Source organism: Sceloporus occidentalis, unplaced genomic scaffold (assembly GCF_023333645.1).
Source record: "Sceloporus occidentalis isolate IW3139 unplaced genomic scaffold, rSceOcc1.0.p SCAF_20, whole genome shotgun sequence".
Taxonomy (NCBI): Eukaryota; Metazoa; Chordata; class Lepidosauria; order Squamata; family Phrynosomatidae; genus Sceloporus; species Sceloporus occidentalis.
Window position 1 is genome coordinate 13,287,359 of NW_028317000.1, and position 18,447 is coordinate 13,305,805.

Here is an 18,447-nt window from a genome sequence, read left to right on the forward strand (position 1 = left end):
CTTTCTTCCTGCACTGTTTCCTTGCAAATATGTACATTTGCACATAATGCTTGCGCATGGCGGCTTGGTTGTTTTCTCTCCCACTTGAATTCCTTTGGCAATGCCAAACACATGTTCAATGACAAATTATAACCTACTAGGCTGCTAGAACAATTGGACTGCTGATGCTTTTCTTTGCAACGATATTGTTTTGGAACATGGCTTTTGTGAATAATAATAATAATTATTATTATTATCATCATCATCATCATCATCATCCGCTTCTCCAGACAGATCGAAGCGGCTAACAATAAAAGCAATATATTTTTCAAAATGCCATTTTTATATAATAACGGTGGTACAATAAATCACTTTCTGGAAAGGCTGCCTGCTGCTCCTGTAATAGTTTGTTGCCCCAAAAGCATCTGAAGAATCTTGATGCACTTTCAAGAGTAACAATATTTAAAATATTTAATATTAATATATTTAATACATATAGTATATTCATTGTTATTTAAAATATATAACATATATTTTATTTATTTATTTATTTTAAATAAATATGAATGAATATATATATATATATATATATATATAATTTTTTATTTATATACTGCTTTTCTAAAAATCAAAGCAGTTAACAACATGTGCAAATACAATCTAAAACCATCAAAATACAAAACATCATATAAAACATCAGAACACCAACTACAGCAATAAAATCACATCTCGTGCCAGCTGAAATATAAATTATATATAAAATTATATATGGATAATATACATAATATATAATATAAATTATATATATATATATATATATATATATATATATATAATTTCAGTGCTATTTTAAAAATATGAAGCAGGCCATAATAACACAAACACATCTGAGGAAATCTTTATTTGAAATTTGGCAAAATCTAAAACATTAGTGTGTATATGTGTGTAAATGGTGTATTAGTGCACTTTCGGGTGTTCAGGTAAGTGTGTTTAATAACACTCTGGCTCTTTTATTACTATGGAATCCTGGGATTTTTAGTTTGTTGTGACCTTTCTGACAGAGAAGGGTAAACACTTCACAAAACTACAAATCCCATAATTCAATCGCATGGAGCCATGACAGTTAAGGAGGTTGGGCCTATGCTCTTCCTGCCAATCACACACAAAACCTCGCCCTCGCTTGCTCAGTGGGCGTTTCAGGGTGAAGAGTCCTTTTGGCACATGCGCAAAAGCGTACATAGATTTTGTAAGCAATATCGTTGCTAATGAGCCTTCGGCTGCGCATGTGCAGCAATTGCGCGCATGCGTCCTGTGTCGGGCCTCCGCCGAATGTTTGCGGGAGGTGAGGCAAAGAGCTCTCGACCGGGTGAGCTGGAACCGGGCGGGTCGCGCATGCGCAGTGGAGGAGTCCGAGGCCCCAGGTGGCAGGGGCTAAGATGGCGGCGGTGGTTCAGAATGTGGTGAAGCTGTGAGTGGAACGCTCCTTCTGTCCCCTGTTTCCCCCCCCTTTTCGGTTTCAATGGTACAGCCCGAACCTTTGAGAAGCGGGAGCGGAGGGCGAGTCCATTCCATTCTTGGGGGTGGTCCATTTGGAAAGAGGGGAAGAATGGAAGGTCTGGAGGAACCTCTTGGATCTCTTTCATTGTGCAGTGCTAAAGTTTATATATATGTGAATATATGATGGTTTCTGTTTAAAAGAGGGGGAGAAGGGCAGAGAGGGAAAAGTGTACGTTGGTCTTAAAGTTTCTTAAAGGGTCTCTGTATGAAGAAGGGACCCTTCCCCTTTTAATATGCATTTAATTTACATTGAGATGGAGGCTGTGTTTCTTCTCTTTCCAGTTTGGGATGGTCTCCTGTATTTGCTCAAAGGAGTGTGATTGTGTGTGTTGTATCCTACTCTTTTCCCAGGACTTGGACTCAGAGCAGCTATATGTGTGTGATTGTGTGTGTGTGTGATATATGTGTGTGATTTAGTATATGTGTATACAGTATATGTGTGTGATATATTGTGTGTGATTGTGTGTGTGTATATATATGTATGTATATATGTGTATATATATGTGTGTGTGTGTATGTGTGTGATTTAGTATACGTGTATATATGTGTGTGATATATTGTGTGATTGTGTTTGTATGTGTGTATATATATATATATATATGTGTGTGTGTGTGTGATATAGTGTGTGATTGTGTTTGTATATATATATATATATATATGCATATGTGTGTGTGTGAGATATAGTGTGTGATTGTGTGTGTGTAGAGTCTCTTCCTGACATTTCACCGGCGTCTGTGGCTGGCATCTTCAGAGCCTCTGAGACTTCTCTGTCGATGCCAAAGCCTCAGATGCTGGTGAGACGGGAAGGAAGGAACCCTCCTGGAACATGGGCCCATAGCCTGAAACCCCACAAAAAGCTACGGATGCCCCGGCCATGAACGCCTCCGGCTTCACATTATCCTATTCAGCCGAGAGAACACCTCTCTAGGCCTCTCCAGGTCCTCCAGGCAAATGCTGGGATCAACACCTGCCAAAAGCCGATCCTGGCATCATGCTGGAGGCCTCTGAGCATCATCCACTGGCTTCTATGCCCTGCTTGGGTTATTTTGTGCAGCAAGACTTAAAACGCCACAATGGCTGTAATTAGAGCCTGTTCAGGAGACTTCATAGCTGCTGGGTTTTTAAAGTACAAGAATGGAAATGGAAGTTGGGGTTTATTCCCCCCTTCATTCCTTTTACCTCTGCTCTGAGGACTTTCCACTGGAGCCGTTTTGCTAATGGGATTATTGAACAGAACTGGGAGTTTTCTTCTTTTTCCTCCCCTGTGGTTTTAATATGGAACATTAGAAATAGCACCGTCAAATGCTGGCTTTGCAGATGCCTTTTGTTCGTAGGAAGGGAGCCTAATAGCAAACCCGAAACAATGGCTTTGACAACGTTGAAAAATGAGAGGTGTTTGGTATGTGACGGATCTGTAAGAAAGCAAAGTACTTATTGAAGAGGTGTACTGAAGCACAGGACAGTACAGTACTTGCCCGTAGAGAATCACTGGAGAATACTTGCCCATAGAGAAGCATGGGGATTACTTCCCCGTAGAGAAGCTTGGAGAATACATGCCCATAGAGAATCAAGTAATCCTCATGATTTCCTATGGGCAGGTATTCCCAATGTTTCCCTATGGGCAAGTAATCCCTATGGGCAAATAATTCCCTATGTTTCCCTATGGGCAAGCAATCCCTATGTTTCCCTATGGACAAGCAATCCCTATGTTTCCCTGTGGGCAAGCAATCCCTATGTTTCCCTGTGGGCAAGCAATCCCTATGTTTCCCTACGGGCAAGCAATCCCTATGTTTCCCTATGGGCAAGTATAAGAATCCCTATGGGTTATTGGCGCTCCAGTCCCAAAATATCTGTAGGGCCAAAGTTATGTACCCTTGCTGTTGGAGAATGTTTTCTGTAAGGAAAAGCTTTCCTCTGACACATGTTTTCTTCTTTCTAGCCTTGGTGAACAGTATTATAAGGACGCCATGGAGCAGTGCCACAACTACAATGCTCGACTGTGCGCTGAGAGGAGCGTCCGCTTGCCGTTCCTCGACTCGCAGACCGGAGTGGCCCAGAGTAACTGCTACATCTGGATGGAGAAGCGGCACAGAGGACCAGGTTGAGTGAAGTTGTGGAATCGGGGATTGTGAGGCATAGCGATGCAGTTTGGTTTCCTGGTGGTGGGGTGCGGCTTGCAACAGCAGCAGCAGTTTACACCTTTGCTTACTGTATATACTCATGTCCTTCGTTACATGCTGCTAAGTTTTACCCTCAACTTACCCACAGGTCATATCAAAATCCATAATTTTGGCCCCTAAAACTGTCCTTGGCTTAGACATGAGGTCAATTTATAGTCGAGTATATACAGTATTCACTGCTCCTATTCTTTAACGGCTCCCTTGAATATATGGGGATGAATTTGTGGCAGAGTGGGTCCCCTTTTCCTTATGGAAACCCCTTTGCTTGTTGTAGGATGCTGCACAACCTGTACTGTGTAATTTTTAAACAGTTATGAACATTACACAGCCCCTGAGGCAGAGACTAGAAATGCCATCTTGATCTTTGAGCTTTGTCAATTCTGGTGTTTTGGAAACTAACCTTCTTCACACGGATTTGCTTTCGTTTTTTGCGGGGAAAGGTTTGGCGTCTGGCCAACTCTATTCTTATCCGGCTCGGCGCTGGAGGAAAAAACGGCGTGCTCACCCTCCCGAGGATCCAAGGCTTTCCTTCCCTTCTATTAAACCAGGTTTGTACCTAGCAGATGTCTTTTTTTCTGGTTGAGGTGTTTCACTGGCAAGAACGGGTCTTGGAGCCCTTTCCAGCATATGCAATTTGCTGGGTTAGTGAGAGGAATAATCCACACAACTTGAGTTTCTCTGTCAGTGCGCAGAGACAGACACGAAGAACCACTGAGGCTTAACAAAAGCTGAACAGCAAAACAGGCTCTTCCCTTTTGGCCATCTAAAAGTTCTTGCTCCATTCGCCCATAGCAGAGTGCTTTCTTATCGCTCCTATTGTTCTGGTTTCCTCTCTACTTCCCTGTGCGTGCACATTTGTGTATGTTTGCCATGTGAACGTTATGCTTTGTGCCTCTGTTGTAGTTTGTTCTGGTCTACCATAAAACTTTCGCCTCAATAAGTTAGTCTTCTAAGGTGCCACAGAGCCCTTTGTGTGTTTGCTAGAGCAGACTAACATAACCATTTCTGTGAACTTTCCCTCCGCAGACACTGAGCAGACACTAAAGAAAGAGGGCTTGATCTCTCAGGATGGCAGCAGCCTGGAGGCCCTCTTGCGGACGGACTCTCTCGAGAAACGCAGCCTGCCGGATCCGCGCACGGACGAAGATAGCCTTGGCGAGTTCCCTGTCGCCAACAGCCGCGCACGGAAGGTAATGGCAGAAACGGAAGACAGTTTGAGCAAAGTGCATAAGGCAGAAACATTGGCACATAAAAAAGGGATCCAGAGTCTTAATATCATCTCCATCCCAAATTTTGCCTAATCAATCACATTATTTTACCTGGATACCCTAACCTTCTTTCACTGCAAAACTGTTCTTTTGGCTCATGGGAATTGACTTTTCAACCATGATAGAGTTAAGTGTGAAATACAAATCGCTTTGCTTTGCAACAGCCAAGGGAAGCGGGGATGGATGCAGCAGTGTTCTGGTTTCCATCATATTTTTGGCTTGGCTAGCTGCTGAATCTCATAACATATTGGCCAACATCCAGCAACGACTTCAATAGCCTAGTAAGGCATCCAAAGACGAAAAGTTGTAGCTTGTTTTCCAGAATCCAGGGAGGCAGAACACATTGTGTGAGGGAGGGACATTTTCCTAGCTAGGAATGAGAAACAGTGAAAGTTTCAGGATGAAGTTATACATATAGTTAAAGTGGAATTTGCTACCACAAGTAGTGGCCATGGTTACCCAACTTAGAGCTGAACTCACATAGGAAGGGTTATCAATGGCTACAGATGATGATGCATATATAGTACCTCCATGGTCCCAATTCCTGGGGGGAAATAGCAGAGAAGGCACACTGCTCTCTTGTTCTGCTTATAGGCATCTGGTTGGAGCATCTCATTGGTCTCTGTTGGAAACATGCCATTCATTCAAAACAGGGATTCCCATCTCCTGTAATTCCTGACCATTGGGACCACAGCCCCTTTGATATTACAAATGCTCCTTAGCAAAACTTAATCTCCTCCCCCAAGCTAGTTGTGTACCCTTGCTCTCTCTACAATAGTATTGCTTTCTTGTTTCAGCGCATTTTGGATCCTGATGATTTCTTGGATGACTTGGACGATGAGGACTATGAAGAAGACACTCCAAAGCGTCGAGGCAAAGGCAAAGCCAAGGTACAGCTAGTATATTTTGGTTTTGAAATTTCTGTCCTCCTGGACATCTGGTTTGTGCAGTCTTTGGCTAGAAAACTGTAAGTGACATATACATGGCTAACCTAGCATTATGTGCATGCATGTCTTTTTGGAGGTTCTGGATGGGCCATTAGCCCTTTTTGCATTATCCAAAACCTTCCTCCTGGCAACAGCCTGGTACTAGCGGGTTGCATGGAAGGGCTGTGTTTATGGGTAGATTGCCTCTGAACCAGAAGGCTTTATTTGATGGTTTTGGTTCATGTGCAATTGACCTGTTCTCTGCAACTTTCCAACAGCTACTATCTAAGAGCTAAATCTGTTCACTTTCTTGTAAACCAGGGATTGGAAATGTGTGGCCCTTGAGATGCTATTCAGCTGCAGCTCCCATCATTCTTCACCATTAGCTGTGTTGAAGGATGTTTCAGTGCAACAACATCTGGAGGGACATGTTCCCCATCACTGCTGCAAACCTTAAGAGCTACTCAGTTTGTTCAGCAGTAGTAGAACTAACAGTGTTCAAATGCTACATGTCACACCCAGCCTGGTAAACTGTCCTGGGCTGTGTTCCTTTCTTGAGCCAGCAAGGCAGAATATTGCGCACCTGCTACATAACAGCAATTTTGTGACTTCCTGCTCTCTGGGATCCTAGGGTAAAGGAGTTGGATCCGCCCGAAAAAAGCTGGATGCGGCTATTTTGGAAGACAGAGACAAACCTTATGCCTGTGACAGTGAGTAAGAAGGCGGGCTTTGTGGTAGCACTGAGCTACTATGAGCGGAGTGCGCTTGGTTTTACTGGATGGGCGGGCGGAGTGGTAGGATGGGGGCATAGGCTAATGCTGTGGTTTGATCTCTTAGAAAGATGCATGGAAGATCTGGGTGAGCGTCCTTGTTCTTAGTGCCTTGCTTTTCCATGCACCTTTTCGGAGGCTGGTACACTGATGTCTGCTTCTCTGGGGAATGACAGTCACACAGGTTTCCTGAAGATACAAGGAGTCGGTTTGTCATAAGATATTAAACCAATAAAACAATACATTGCTTTGTCTAACTTACAAGTTTGTAAGTTTTATTTTGGTTTTGGTTTTTCCCATTTTCACAGAGCTTTTGTTTGCTTGGTGAAGAGGTCTGTGAAAACACAAAACCCTGGACTCCTGTTCAAATTGGTCTGATAAAAGAGAGTGTTCTTAAATCCTTTGGGACAAACTCAGTGCTGTCAGTAACCTGACACCTGGGATCCTTTTAACGGCCCAGTATTAGGATTTAAGTCCATGGCTGCATTGCCGGGAAGCAGGTGCCCTATAATAGAGCTCCAGTCCTTTCTCCTCTTTCTCCTCCTCTGGTGTATACCAAACCTGGATAGGCAGACAGTGCAAAAGGAGCCACTGTTTTGCCTGGGTATTCCAGTATTAATGTGTTTGGTCCCTGCTTACCAGGTCTCCAATATTGGAGTTGTGTGTGGCTGCTTCCTTTCATTCCATCTTATATTACTTTTCCCTGCTTTGGGGCCATTCCCTGTGTACCAATCTGGAAATGTAACGCCCATGCAAACTTGGAGACCGATGTCAAAGTTGGGGTGCAATTGGCAAGCATTTTCCAAACGCCAATGAATGAGTTTTTGAAATTACTTTTCTTTCTCTCCTCCTTTTACTGTCCTGCAAGAATTTTATATACTCCCCTTTTTGATTTGAAATAACACCGACTAGCATTTTTTTCCTTTTCTCCTTTTTAATCGCTCTGTATAGCTTACTGTGTGCATGTTACGTGTGTGATCTAGAATGTGTTCACCTTTCTCTCATTCTCTTTTCTATATTTCAGATAGTTACAAACAAAAGCATACCTCGAAACCTCCTGACCGAGGTAGTCCATTCTCTCTGTCTGCTATTTTATTTCTTCCTGACTTTGTTCTTCTGAAATGTTAGTTTTAAAAACTCTTTTTTGAACGAAAAAGTGGTCCTTTGATGCAGGGCACCAAAAATCTATCCCTCCTTGCAATAGGCAAATAACTTTATATGTAGTGTAGAACCTTATTTCTGAAGCGTCATTGGAAGTATGGGGAGTTGAGTTGAAGATTCATGTGTTTTATTTGAAAGGTCCAGTTCCGAGGAAATAAATGCACAGCTGGACTAAAGAAAATGCACTCTTGCATCCATCGGTTGTGTGTTTAAAAGTCAAGTGCACAGATCCAGAAATGTTGTTGGTTATATTTTCAGACAAAACTGTCTCATGGGAATTAAAACACAGCAATGAATACTCCTATTTACCCTTCTAGTCAGCCATGCCCTCGGGTACTCCATTTTATTCCTTATCCCCAGCTTGTATTCTCTGTCTTCCATCCCTCAGACAGTGATAGTGAACCTTTTAGAGGCCAAGTGCCCAAACTGCAACCCAAAACCCACTTATTTATTGCAAAGTGCCATGTCCCTCTGGCTTTCTAGTAACAAACTCTGGCAAACTCTGTACAGGGACGATGGCACATGTGCCCACAGAGAGGGCTCTGAGTGCCACCTCTGGCACGCATGCCATAGGTTCGCCATCACTGCATGGCCATTGATCACACTTTCTGTTGCTTTGTGGGGTGGGAATTAAGGCTGCTTAGGGTTCCCCCAGGTCTGTTGATACCTTCTAATGCTTCATCCCTGCATAGTTCCATTTTGGACACATGAACAACAGCAAAAATCACTGGAAGTGCAGGGAATGATAAAAAGTGTTACTGTTGAATGCCGCATAGTAATGCAAAAGAAATACTGGCAGAGCTCTCTGGTTTAGATACTGAATAACAACATAAGCTTAGAGGATGAGAAGGGGAACAGGAAAAAGATCAGGTAGCCCATGCTCAAATTAACATAGCTGTTGTTGTCAGGTATGTGCATCCATGGTGTCCATATTCTTTATGGAAAAGAAAGTGCAGAGACTTCTCGTTCTCTGCCTGGTGCCAAGGGCCAGCGTGCCCTCTCCCTTGGTACTGCATTTATTGCTGATTTTTAAACTATGTTTAAGGGTTAGTAGGCTGCCCTATATCCACAGAAGTGGGGATCTTACACAGGTAGCATGGACATCAACAGTATGATCAAGTAAACACTAAGGACAAGACTGAGAGGGACAAAGAAACCCATCAACCAGCTCAAAACAGTACAAGCAATATTAAACTGTGAAACAAATGAAAATGTTTTAGTGAAGAGATGTGTATTCAAGCAGTGCCTTGGCAGGTGGGCATCCCAAAGTCTGATGTCGCCAATGGAAAAGTCCTACATTCACACTCAGGTTGATAGGTGGAATAGTATTACTACTGGGAGGGAGGGGGAAACCAGCCAACTTGAACTTATGCTGGTCTTTTGGCAATGTAAATCCCTTTTTGCAAAAGAGGGAATGCTTCTTCCCGGTGGCAGCGTTGCCACTTCTTAGGGAATCAGAGACATTGTGATTTAAAACTGCTGCTACAAGAAGATCGTCTCCACTTGCGGCCGTTGGAGAGAGGCTGGGTGGAATAAGAGTGTAATGTAATGATGCACCACATTTCATAATACGATTATATGATTTGGAAAATGATTATGTCCCAATAAAACAGGATGAAATGATCCTAAATGAGATAGCATTATTTTATTAGGGAGGAGCTGGCTAGCTTCTTGTGCCTGTATAGTTTGTGCATCCAGATAAATTGGAGTTGGTTCCAGTTGATCAAAAGATACTGGAATCAATTCCAGTTGATCAAAATCATTTTAATCATTTTAATTCTTCTGTAGGCAGTGACTCTGTATTTGGGATCAAGAAATTGTTGGGCAACAACAGTGTGCATTTTCATTCCTGCAGTGTATAGACTGATTCACTGAAACGAGTGAGAACTTTACATTCTACATCTAGTCTTTCTTTGATGCAGCTCTTCTCTGCCAGCAGCATCTGCAAAGACTTGCTGCATAGTTCAACCCTTCTTTCCATCCTGGCTGTTGTAATACTAGTATTCTCACACCCCCAAGTGGCTGAACATAGGATACATGCTGCTAGTTCTGATTCTGGATATGGGGAAAGTTTCTTGAGTTGCCTCCTTTTCCTTTCATAACCGTGGTAATGTATTAACACAGCCCCTTAGTCCAAGAAGCCTTGGCATCTTGCAAACTGTTAATAACGGGTCAGACTCTCAGTCTTTGGTTTTAAATGTCCTTTGTACTCTTTGCTTGAGGACTCAGGCAAAGAACTAATGCTACACCTAGCTATAATCTCATGTTAAAAATCATTTTTATTATGTTTCTAAGCATTATAGTACAGGAAAAGGGTATATCACTAGTACTGCTGTAGCCTCATGGGAATAAGACACAATCTTGCATATGTCCATTTTGCCTCAGGTTGTTAAAAATGTGTAAAGTGTGCCAGGTGTCCAACTCTGTCGTTCTTCTTTGTCACTTCAGCTGCAAAGAAAAAGTTAAAATCTTCTCTCTTTTGTCATTGTTTAGAGCAATAGTTAGGCAACTTTTGGCAGGGCCAGTGGCCAACTTTCTGCCCTTGTTGCCCTCTGGCCAAAAATGAAAGACCAAGCAACAACCAAAACAAAAAGCCTTAGAAGGGCCAGAAGTCCATTTCTGGGTTTGGTAGGCTTTTATTAAACATACAAAGGGCACCTTGTGAACTTTAGTGCTCCTGCCACTTTCCAGGAAAAGCAGTTTTCTTTGGTTTAACCAGAAAAAGAACAATACCGGGGGTGTGGGGGTTTGTCTCAAAAATATTAGCAGTGCAAAAACAGTACTTGGTCGCTCCTGGCATTGACATTTCCACCTTGGTGTACTTTTGGGTGCAGTTTCAACCCAAATGTTTTACTAGACAGTGTTGAAAGCATTGAAAGTAATATCTTGCCCTGTTTTGATACTTGCGTACAAACTGTATTGCAATGTACTTTTGACTATTTATTAGAGAAATTGACAGGTCTTGTCAGAGAAATCATTCCAGTGCAGCCTTGGAAAGGGATCCAAGCGAGAAACTTTGGAACTATATCCTAAGGCAAAGTTTTTCCCCTCTTTTTTCCAGCGGTTGTGCAAAAACAGCAAGTGTGCATCTTTTGCACACCTAGTTAGGATTTTTCAGTAAACTAGAGCGTAACAGTAGCAGTGCTGGAGGGGAACTTGACAACACAGGCTCTTACTTTCTCAGCTGTGTTTACACAGCCCTTAAGAGAGCCATTACTTTCCCCCCTCGGATGAAATAGCTCTTGAGTTGCTTCGCAGAAAACCTTACATGACATAATGGACTCCAGAAAGGATATATCTTGTTTTCCATCCTTATGCAAGGTTAGAGAGCCAAGACATGTGGCGCTGTATATCTTTTCCCTTCTTCCAGCACCTCTACCATCTAAATATGCCCTTGTTTGCGGGCAAGCGCATGGTTTGGTAACTGAGCGTGAGCTTCTGAGCGGTAATAGATGTGGGTTATTAAACACAAAAGTCAGGTCTTTAAAGGATTTTGCTATTGGCTAGTAATATGGTGTTATCCATGTACCTTATATCGTTGATTTTCCTTCCTCCAATGTTCACACCTTACATCTTCTGTATCTAATCCTGCTTTACGTATGATATGTGCAGCAGCATACAAGTTGAACAGATAGGGTGATAAAAACTCAGCCTTGTCTGATTCTCCCTATTCTATCCTAACAGTAGCTCCTTGTCATGCAGTTTATGCATCGGGACAGGCGAACATTGTGGCACCCATGTATTTGGTGGGGTTTGAGATGCTCATTCCATGGTACCCATAGAACCTCCTTCCAGCATCATAGTTCAGAGGAGCGGGTTTTCTTCACATGAGTGGAGTATGTGCTCTAACCCTTTCCCCTTACAACTCCAGATGCACCTTATCATGTTTCAGACTTCTCTTTCATGAGGAGAAGAAACATGCTTCTCTTTTGATTTTAAGAAAAGAACCTGGGACTGCTTATAGTTCCTAACTGTTCAATTGTGCATTAGTTGTTCTTTAGGTAATGTGCCTGAATGTGGGGCCGGGTGGGCTCTGAAAGTATAATAGAGGTGTGTTACTACAAAGATGATAATGGACAAAATCCAAGATATGTTTAAATATCTGAATCTGGTGTCCAGGAAGAGTGTTGCCTTCGGTTGTGCTGTTATGGATGCTTTCTGCTTCAATATGTGGCTGGGCCAGTAGCAGATTGAGGGGGCGAGCAGCGTCTTTTGGAGTTAAAAACCAGCTATGAATGGGCTGGTAATGGGATTTGTTATAATGAGATGAGGGAGAGCACACCTTGGCCACCAAGAAAGCTCAGTTGTTGTCTCTGTCTTTTCTCACCATCTCCTCTGGTTCAGTCTGTGGTAAGCGCTACAAGAATCGCCCTGGGTTAAGCTACCATTACGCACATTCCCATCTGGCGGAGGAAGAGGGAGAGGACAAGGAAGACTCGCAGCCCCCCACACCTGTCTCTCAGAGATCGGAGGAACAAAAATGTAAGTTGCCTACCCCTTCCGGCACACTTCTCGAAGGCAAGAAGTTATTTACGGTGGTTGGCTTCATTTCAGCTGGAGATGAGGCTTGATTGGTACCTGAATTTAGCACTTAGATTTAGGAGTCATACTAAAATAGAGGAATGCCCCTGAGCAAATACTTACTGCCTTTTGTTTCCCCACTGGATCCAGCCAATCTGAAATTAGGGAATAGTGTTCATTTTTAGGTGATACATCTTCCAGGCAAGAGTTATCCCCCATTATGTCTCTCATTTTGCAAATTATACAGAACCAGGTTGGGACAGTAGTGCCTAGTCTCCAAGGCAGTGAACCAGGAGAACACCCTCTGAGTTGTGTAATCCTTTTCATTTTTGCTGGCAAGTTCCTCTCTACCTTCAACTGTTTTAAGGAGAACTCTGTTAGGTTTTCAACCCACATATAACTATGGTAACTGTAGTTACCATCCATGGTTCAACTTAGGTTTCAAGTGGCAAATAAAGGGAGAGTGGCCTGGGCACAGAAGATGGAGAAGGAGCCAAAGAGTGCTTCTTATGCCACGCAGGAGGTGTGTGTAAGTTTTCTTTAGTATTGAGGTTAGGTTGGGCTGCAGCTTCAGAAGAACTAGTTGGAGGTGGGGTGTATTCTTGCCATTTGATGCTGAAATGCCTTCTTTCCTCTTAGCCAAGAAAGGCCCAGATGGCTTGGCCTTGCCCAACAATTACTGTGACTTCTGCCTGGGAGATTCCAAAATCAATAAGAAAACAGGACAACCTGAAGAGCTGGTTTCATGTTCTGACTGTGGCCGATCGGGTATGTGGCTGGATGATGGCGAGGCTGGGTCCTCCCAAGTGTTGCTCTGTGTGCTCCTTGTGTGGCTTGTGGATGGAAATAAGTGAGGTACAGAAGCCAGTGTTTTTGGTCTGTTTACCTCTCTGCTTTCCCACTTTGGAAGGCAAGAATAAATAGAATAGAGGGAACTGCATGTTTCATTTCTCTTGTTGGGAGATTCATCTCAATGCCTCTTCTGCTGTTTCGTCCCCACCAGGACACCCTTCCTGCCTGCAGTTCACACCAGTCATGATGGCAGCAGTGAAGACCTATCGCTGGCAGTGTATTGAATGCAAGTGCTGTAACATTTGTGGGACCTCTGAAAATGATGTGAGTACCCTCATCCCCATCGCAGAGCTGAATCTCCTGCCTCTAAGACTGAGAATGGATTCAAACTTGCCCGCCTCTAAATAAAAGAGATTAAGATTTAGTAAGAACTTTGGTTGGATGAGGAAGAGAAGAGCTCCTTCAGACTGGTCCTTAAGTCTCAGTCTAGCTGACCCCATAAAGTGGTTGCTAAGTAGTCATAAGGTATGTGTATTGGGGAAAGCCAATGTCGGTGGGATATTGAACCCCCCCCCCCCCCGAACCACCTCCCATCCCAAAGGAATAATCTGCATTCTCCTTTTTTGTCTTCATCCTTTCCTCCCCATTTTGCTTAGGACCAGCTGCTCTTTTGTGATGATTGTGACCGTGGGTATCACATGTACTGCCTCACGCCACCCATGTCAGAACCACCTGAAGGTAAGTGCTGCTTAGTTACCTGTTTCCCCTCCATCTTTTCATTGTGTGTACTTTTGAGGTCAGAAGAAAGCGGGGGCATGCATTGAGCAATAACACATTGTATATGACACGTTGTATATGACATAAGACACATGTGCATGTGCACATTGCAACATATGGGGGCTTTAAATTCTGTTATGTTCCTGAGAGTAATGGGACATGCATGTGGGGGAAAAACAGTGCGCACAGCATGACATAGCAAAGGTTGCTGATGTGTAGCAAACAGTTTACTGACTCATTTCCTGAGCCACAGCTGACTTGGTGTTTTGAAAGAACGCTTCCAGCCAGAGGCCTGCAGTTTGTGTTAATCTTAAATTGCCTGTTAATTTTTACATCATGGAGGAAAGGGATTATGGGGTCAAGGTTCAAGCTGTTACCAAAGCTACATAATTACACTGCATCAGACAAGGAAGCAGTCCTTTTATTGCATGCCTTTAGACTGAGGGTAGAATACTTGCTACTGAAGGGGTCTTGAATTTAAATCCAGAGAACCCTGATTGAATATGAAGCAGGTATGCATGTTCAAATGCAGGAGAGACAATGTGGAACAACATAGTCAAGCTGATGTTGAGGCATAAACATCAATGCATTTGCCTACCTTCTTCACTTCCTATTGCAGTCACTGCACCCAAGCAGTAATTGGCTGTGGAGAGAGGTAATGTCAGTTACTGAATATGATGCCTCTGGTCCTTTTCCCTGGGGACCTCAGAGAACTGGGCCCAAGTATCTTCCTCAAACTGTTGTTGGATATATTTGTTTAGTGTTTGCTAGCCAAGGTGAAGACATCTTATCATGGGTTGAAATGTATGTTAGCGTAAGGTGTATGCTCAGTGAGAGGGCATCAATAAATTAAAGAGATGTCTCACAACTGAGCCACAGCATTTCTATCCCATAGTTTTACCTACGAACTCAGAGCTTTGTACATAGGACTATCTAACCTTTTCCTCATTTGAACTTGGCAAAATGAATGGGATCACAAGACCAAAAGGTACCCAGGCTTTTAAAAGCTCCATCCATCGTGCTGCACTATTGCTTCTTTAGGCAGCATCCCTCACTCAGATGGTACAATAGGAACGGTGGGGAGGACCATTGGTTTTGTAAGTGCGCATGACTGTTCCAACTCCATTTCATCCCAGAGGCATCTGCATGGTTTGGAGACTGTTTACTTAGATTCTTTGTCTGTGCCCTCTTTGTCTTTACAGGGAGCTGGAGCTGCCACTTGTGTCTGGACTTGCTGAAGGAGAAAGCCTCGATCTATCAGAACCAGAACTCCTCCTGATGGGCTGCAGAGGAGAAAGAGAGGTCAAGAGAAGAGACACCTTTGGTTGTCTGCTGCATTACAGGGCTCTTTTTTCCTTCTTTCTTTCTTGGTTTAGTCTTCTGTTACACAGCCTTCTGCTCTTCGTCCGTGTCTTCTCCCTCACCGGTTGGATCAGGCCTCTGCTGACTGTCTCCGTCCTGTGCACAGTTTCAGGGTACAATCCCACACCCCATAGCTTCTGCCCTAGATGTAAGGAATTCATGGTCCTTTCCTCGGGAGGCCAAAGTGTTCACGGCTGGCTCAGAAGCGCCAAATGGAGATCCCTGTTATCTATGGCCTTAATGTTCCAGGATAAAATCTTCACTTGAGCTGGGTGCGCACCTTGTGATATGTGCTGTATGAAAGGCAGCTCCTTTCACCTCACTGATATGCTATTCTATCAAGAGTGAATTCTCACACTTCTGTCTTGTGAGCAGAGCTGGCAGCTTGGAAAAGAAAATCTGTTTGAGCATTATGACTTTTAAAATCCTTTCCCCCCTGTGTTCCAGTGCCACCCAAGTTGGCTAACAAATAACTCAACACAAACAGAGGCTATTGAGTCCTGCCCATTCAGGTCACCTGCATCTCCTTAAGAAAGTGATTTTGTTCCCCAACATGGTTAATATTGATCCAGTACCAGCTTATTTCAGCCTCTGAATCCCAAGGAAATCTGCATCATACTGGTGGAAACCCAGCCTTGGACTTAGCTCAGACAGGTGTGAAAACAAGGTGACTGTTTTTCCCGGCTTGGAGAAGATTTTGAAAGATTTGCTCTCTCTGGATTTGAATCCAAAGAACTTTCTCTCAACCCAAAAGCGCCCTCTCCTTTTTTTCACGAACCGTTACCATATTTTTAACCAGGACTGTGTCTTGGGGTTGGGGAAAGCCCTTTCTTCGTAAGAGCTTGTCTCCATCTTATTTTATCATGTCCCTCGCCTGTGGGGTTTTGACCGCAGTTCTAAGGTGGCATATCTGTGTAATGGTGGGTTTTAATCATGTTTTTAATCCCCGGAGAGCCTGCCCCTGTTTTTTGCTTGCATTTTAGATTATTCCTCTTGTATTACGCTTCCCCCCTATTTGGTGTAGAAATAGCTTTGCTTGTTTTTGGACCTCTTCAGGAAAATGGGTGTCGCTTGAAGGGCAGAGAGCGGACAGCCTCCTGTATGGATGATCCTTTACCTGCCTTTGTGGAGGGAGCATCCTTCCCTTCTGTTAAGCAGTAGAGCTCAAAGGAAGACCATCCCAAGGCCTTTTGCCCATTTCCCCACCCTCCATGCATTAGGTGCCTCTCTGTGACATTGACCACTGGTCTCTGTGCCACCTTCTGTGGGCCACTGTATTTTTTTTTGGGGGGGGGGGGAATCTTAGCCTTACTTGACTTCTGCCAAGTTTTGATTTGTCGCACCGTATGTATGTGTGCGCGCGCACGGATGTGTGGGAGGGAGGCAGTGTGCGGTGAACGGTTACGCTTTTCATCCCTTACTGCTGTCTGGTGAGAATCTAATGGGAGCTGGCACTAGCTGACACTTTGTAAACTGCTTATTGAGTGCTTAAGCGCACTGGTAAGCGGTATAGAAATGTGCTTGCTATTGCTCTTGCTGTGCCGGAGTGAATGAAAATGATTTCTCCCTTCCATCGCCCACCTGGCTTTTGCCTCCTCGTTGGAGGCGTTTGTCCTCGCAAGTAACCGTTTGAAAAGCCCTTCTCGATTCCGACTCCTCCTTTTTCAAGGAATGGCAATTGGAAGTGTTCTTCTCTGGAATAGGGTTCTGTGTAATAATATATGAGATATGTGCCTGTTTTTTCTAAAATTGACTTCAGACCTACCTCCGAAAGCCCTTCCCCTATTGACGCGTCCTTCCACGCTCCTTCGAACCCATGTTCCCTTTTACTTCTGCGTTAGGTGGCGCAAGGTGGCTGAGGAATGTGAGAAGGGGCTGCTACAAGTGTTGTGCCTCTCTTAGGTTAGGAATTCAAGTTTAGCCCAAACGTGGACACTAAAATAGTTTGGTTTAACTTCACATAAGGCCTAAATTGTGGAAGGATGCCATCTTGGTATCACCACACTGATAGATAGCATAGATCTCTGTAGGGGAGAAAGAGGCTCTTTGGCAATGGGATGGGAAGAGTTGGCCCCTTTGCCTGTGTGTTATGCCAGGTTTTCATGCGGACGAGAGGGTTTCAGGGTTTAAATGTCATTGTTTTCCTGTGAACTCTTTGGGGTTCATTCGGGGTGCCAAGAGCGGTCTCCAGGTTGAGGAGAAGGTAGCATCATTGCGCACTTACATAACCCTGGATCTCTTTTAGGGCCACAGCGCCACAAAAGGAACTCGTTTAGTTTCCTTAGTGTTGCACTGGATTTCTCTGCGCAGTTTGCGGAGATGGCGGCAGGTCGGGGAGAAGGTAGTTGGATGCACAAAATGTGGAGGTGCCAGTCATTGAGGAAACATGACGGGGCGGGCTTGTCGTCCCAGCCCCAACATTCAAAGCATCACACCTGTGTCTTAAAAACAAAAATCATTACCTGAATAAAACACCAAAATGGCTTTTTTGACTTCTCTTTTATTGTAGTCTTACTGTCTGTGTGGTGGGGATAGGTTAAACAGTAATAATCCATGTGCAACCCCTGCTGCGTTGTGAGGATTTCATGCTCAGGTTAGTTTGTTAGATTGAGGTCGGGTGGCATAAGCCTTGGAAAAAGAGAGAGCAGGTTCAGGCTTCTTACATTGGCTTGGTTCGATGCTGTCTTTTGTGGCATGGGACAGTCCTCAGTTTCTTTATCCTTTCTTCTTGCATCCTTTCATTTCTTAAGGGCGCTCAGGAGGCCAAAATACCTCAGCCCTTTGCTTTTTAAGTGTCCGCCTGTCGGTTTTGCAACCCCTTGCCCCCGAGTTGTCGTCCTTCCCCTACTTTGCATCCCTCCTTCCTCCTCTTCCTCTTCCTACCTTTCATTTTGACCGCCAAGGATTGCACATTTTGTTGCAAATGCATTCATTTTGCAAAATGTGGGATTTTCATTTGAAAGAGAAGTTCTGAGGCTCTCCTCCTGCCCTTCTTTTTATTGCCGTCGAAGCTAAAATGTGTTTTGGCTTTTTCTTTTTTATTATTATTTTAAGGTACTGTAATAAACATTAGTGAATAAATTTCATTTTTACACAGAAGACTGCTCTCTTGTTTCTGTCCTCGAATCCTCTTTCCCCGGGCGAAGCTGTGAAA

At 43.7% G+C, this 18,447-nt stretch overlaps 1 protein-coding gene across 3 annotated transcripts; it reads left to right on the top strand.

The window, feature by feature from the left end:
- The first annotated feature begins 1,336 nt into the window (after positions 1 to 1,336).
- LOC149302067 (zinc finger protein ubi-d4) lies at positions 1,337 to 18,392 on the top strand. 3 transcript variants are annotated; one of them, XM_089482941.1, is made up of 12 exons: positions 1,337 to 1,447; positions 3,476 to 3,636; positions 4,157 to 4,264; positions 4,743 to 4,906; positions 5,782 to 5,874; positions 6,542 to 6,620; positions 7,705 to 7,746; positions 12,186 to 12,323; positions 13,002 to 13,130; positions 13,366 to 13,478; positions 13,811 to 13,892; positions 15,134 to 18,392. In XM_089482941.1, exons 1-12 carry the CDS (start codon positions 1,416 to 1,418, stop codon positions 15,208 to 15,210), a joined length of 1,218 nt encoding a protein of 405 aa, XP_089339067.1. In that variant the 5' UTR covers positions 1,337 to 1,415; the 3' UTR covers positions 15,211 to 18,392. The 3 variants fall into 3 exon arrangements, with proteins under 3 accessions (XP_089339067.1, XP_089339068.1, XP_089339069.1); XM_089482942.1 differs by having other exon boundaries at positions 13,817 to 13,892; XM_089482943.1 differs by lacking the exon at positions 7,705 to 7,746.
- The last annotated feature ends 55 nt before the right edge of the window (positions 18,393 to 18,447 follow it).

Coding starts and splice junctions, on each gene's coding strand:
- LOC149302067 (XM_089482941.1), top strand. CDS start 1,416: ATGGCGGCGGTGGTTCAGAATGTGGTGAAGCT. Junction 12,324..13,001: donor GAGATCGGAGGAACAAAAAT/GTAAGTTGCCTA, acceptor CTTTCCTCTTAG/CCAAGAAAGGCCCAGATGGC. Junction 13,131..13,365: donor TTCTGACTGTGGCCGATCGG/GTATGTGGCTGG, acceptor CGTCCCCACCAG/GACACCCTTCCTGCCTGCAG.